Below are 2,034 nucleotides of genomic sequence, written 5' to 3' on the forward strand. Positions count from 1 at the left end.
TATATATGTGTGTATATATGTGTATATATTAGGTATGGGAAAAAGTTCGTGGCGTTTTTCTCGTTACATTTAATTTTTTCTCACACCTAATATTTTAATTATTATCGAATTGAGTGAGTGCAAAAATTCAAGCCCGATTTATTATTCAAAATGAAATTTCATGAAAATTTCATTCATAAAAATAAACGAAATTTAAATTTTAAAAGAGGATTTAAAATTTTCTATTTAAAATTTTTATTTTCAAAAGGTCACTATGTTTTTTAAGTTTTTTTTCTATGAATTTGATAATTTTTATATTGTATATAGGAAACGAATTAGACAAAATAGAAAATTTTCTCTCTTTATTATATCATAAAACTCAAAAAACAGATTTCTTAAAGCAAAAATCGATCTATCGAAAAGCTTCGATCTATCGAATAGTAGGTATAATTATCAATTTAAATAAGATATTGCGTTGTAGACTTACATGTTATAAATTTTTTTAGACTCGGACACTTTCGCACTCATCCATATTTGGAAACTGATAGAAAAAAAAAATCTAAACGCGCACTTACATATGTTTCGGTCCGGCGTTAATCCTCAGATCATGCTTAATCAGACGTATGATCATCTTCAGATCGTTGGCGGTACATCTAAAATTTTTATCAAATATTCAAGTAAACATAAAAATAAAAAATAAACGATAGTATTTAACCATTCAACTGCGAGCATCGTTTGTAGTTTACATGATATGCCTTTCATATTATAAAAATAAATACAATTTAAAACAAATATGAAATTTAAGAAAAAAAATGACAAGGAGTACGTAATATTGATGAACATACACAGAAAAAACAGTATGATTGATCTACACAGAAATCTGGTGGTGTCAACCAGATTAAATAATAAAAAAATGAAACAACTATTTATGTATTTAACTATACAATGGTTGAATGACTTATATTGCAGTGACGGCGTTTCACATATACATATTTTCAATTGTAAGCGTGAGTCGCTTTTGCTTTTTAAAATTGCAACTTAATTTATAGCATGATAACAAGAATTAATTCTTATTAATAATTTAATACTTATTATTATACATCATTCTTTATAATATCATGATTGACGCAACAATACAGATATATAACTTATCCATAGAAAATGATCTCCAAGTTTTGCTTGCCACAACTAGATTGCTCCTAATTACATCGATGTAGTTTGATACATCAAAATAAATAAATCACATCAACTATTCACATTTCTATCACATAAAGATAACTAGAATAATGTTTCTACATTTCTTACAACCAAATATTTTTAGTTATGTGAAACTATATCTTTCTTTTCCGTGTAAATATACGATAAAGCTAAATAAAAATGTAAATTATAACCTATTAAATATGTTAAATGCTAAAATAGAACGACGATAAAATTTTTACGATATTTTATATTAATTAGATAGCGATAAATCGGCATTAATTGACAAAGTAAAGCGATAATAAAATTATATCACTACTTTATGCCAATTGGATATGAAAACATTGAAACGGATTACGTTACGGAACATAATCACAGTTTGTATATTTGTTGCGTTGATAAAAATTCCAAGAAGACCTCTTTACATGTTGCAGTTGGAAGGTTAACAAGAAGAACGATCGATCAATGAACTTACTTATCGAGGATAGATCGAAAATGCTGGATCTGCTCCTCCTCCTTGGTCAAACGCGATAGATTTTTCAAAAAGAGATCAACCTGTCCGATAAAACTCATTAATAAAGACATGAAACTTCAGTAAATCATCTCGCGCGTATTCATATATTTTTTTTTATTAGATAAATTATATTGAAAAAAAATCGAAATTTTCGCAAGCAAATGTTACACGTGACGTTATCTTCGATAATTACTGGTTAAAAAATTTAACTGATGACGAAATATTGTATATGTATTTCACAGTTCAAGAACGTGATCTACATAACTTTTAAATGATCTATTTTTAAAAAATAAAAAAGATTATACACACATATATATATATATATATATATATATATATATATA

The 2,034-nt window shown here is 26.2% G+C and overlaps 1 protein-coding gene across 1 annotated transcript in view; it reads right to left on the minus strand.

Moving 5' to 3' along the window:
* LOC105621836 (DNA ligase 3) overlaps positions 1-2,034 on the minus strand; it is a 47,837-nt gene that overhangs the window by 17,963 nt on the left and 27,840 nt on the right. Inside the window, exons 4-5 of the mRNA XM_012203276.1 lie at positions 1,652-1,731; positions 555-632 (exon numbers count right to left, since the gene is read on the minus strand). Coding sequence (XP_012058666.1) covers positions 555-632; positions 1,652-1,731 — 158 coding nt within the window. The remainder of the gene's footprint in view (positions 1-554; positions 633-1,651; positions 1,732-2,034) is intronic.

This window comes from Atta cephalotes (genome assembly GCF_000143395.1).
Source record: "Atta cephalotes unplaced genomic scaffold scaffold00037, whole genome shotgun sequence".
NCBI classification, from domain to species: domain Eukaryota; kingdom Metazoa; phylum Arthropoda; class Insecta; order Hymenoptera; family Formicidae; genus Atta; species Atta cephalotes.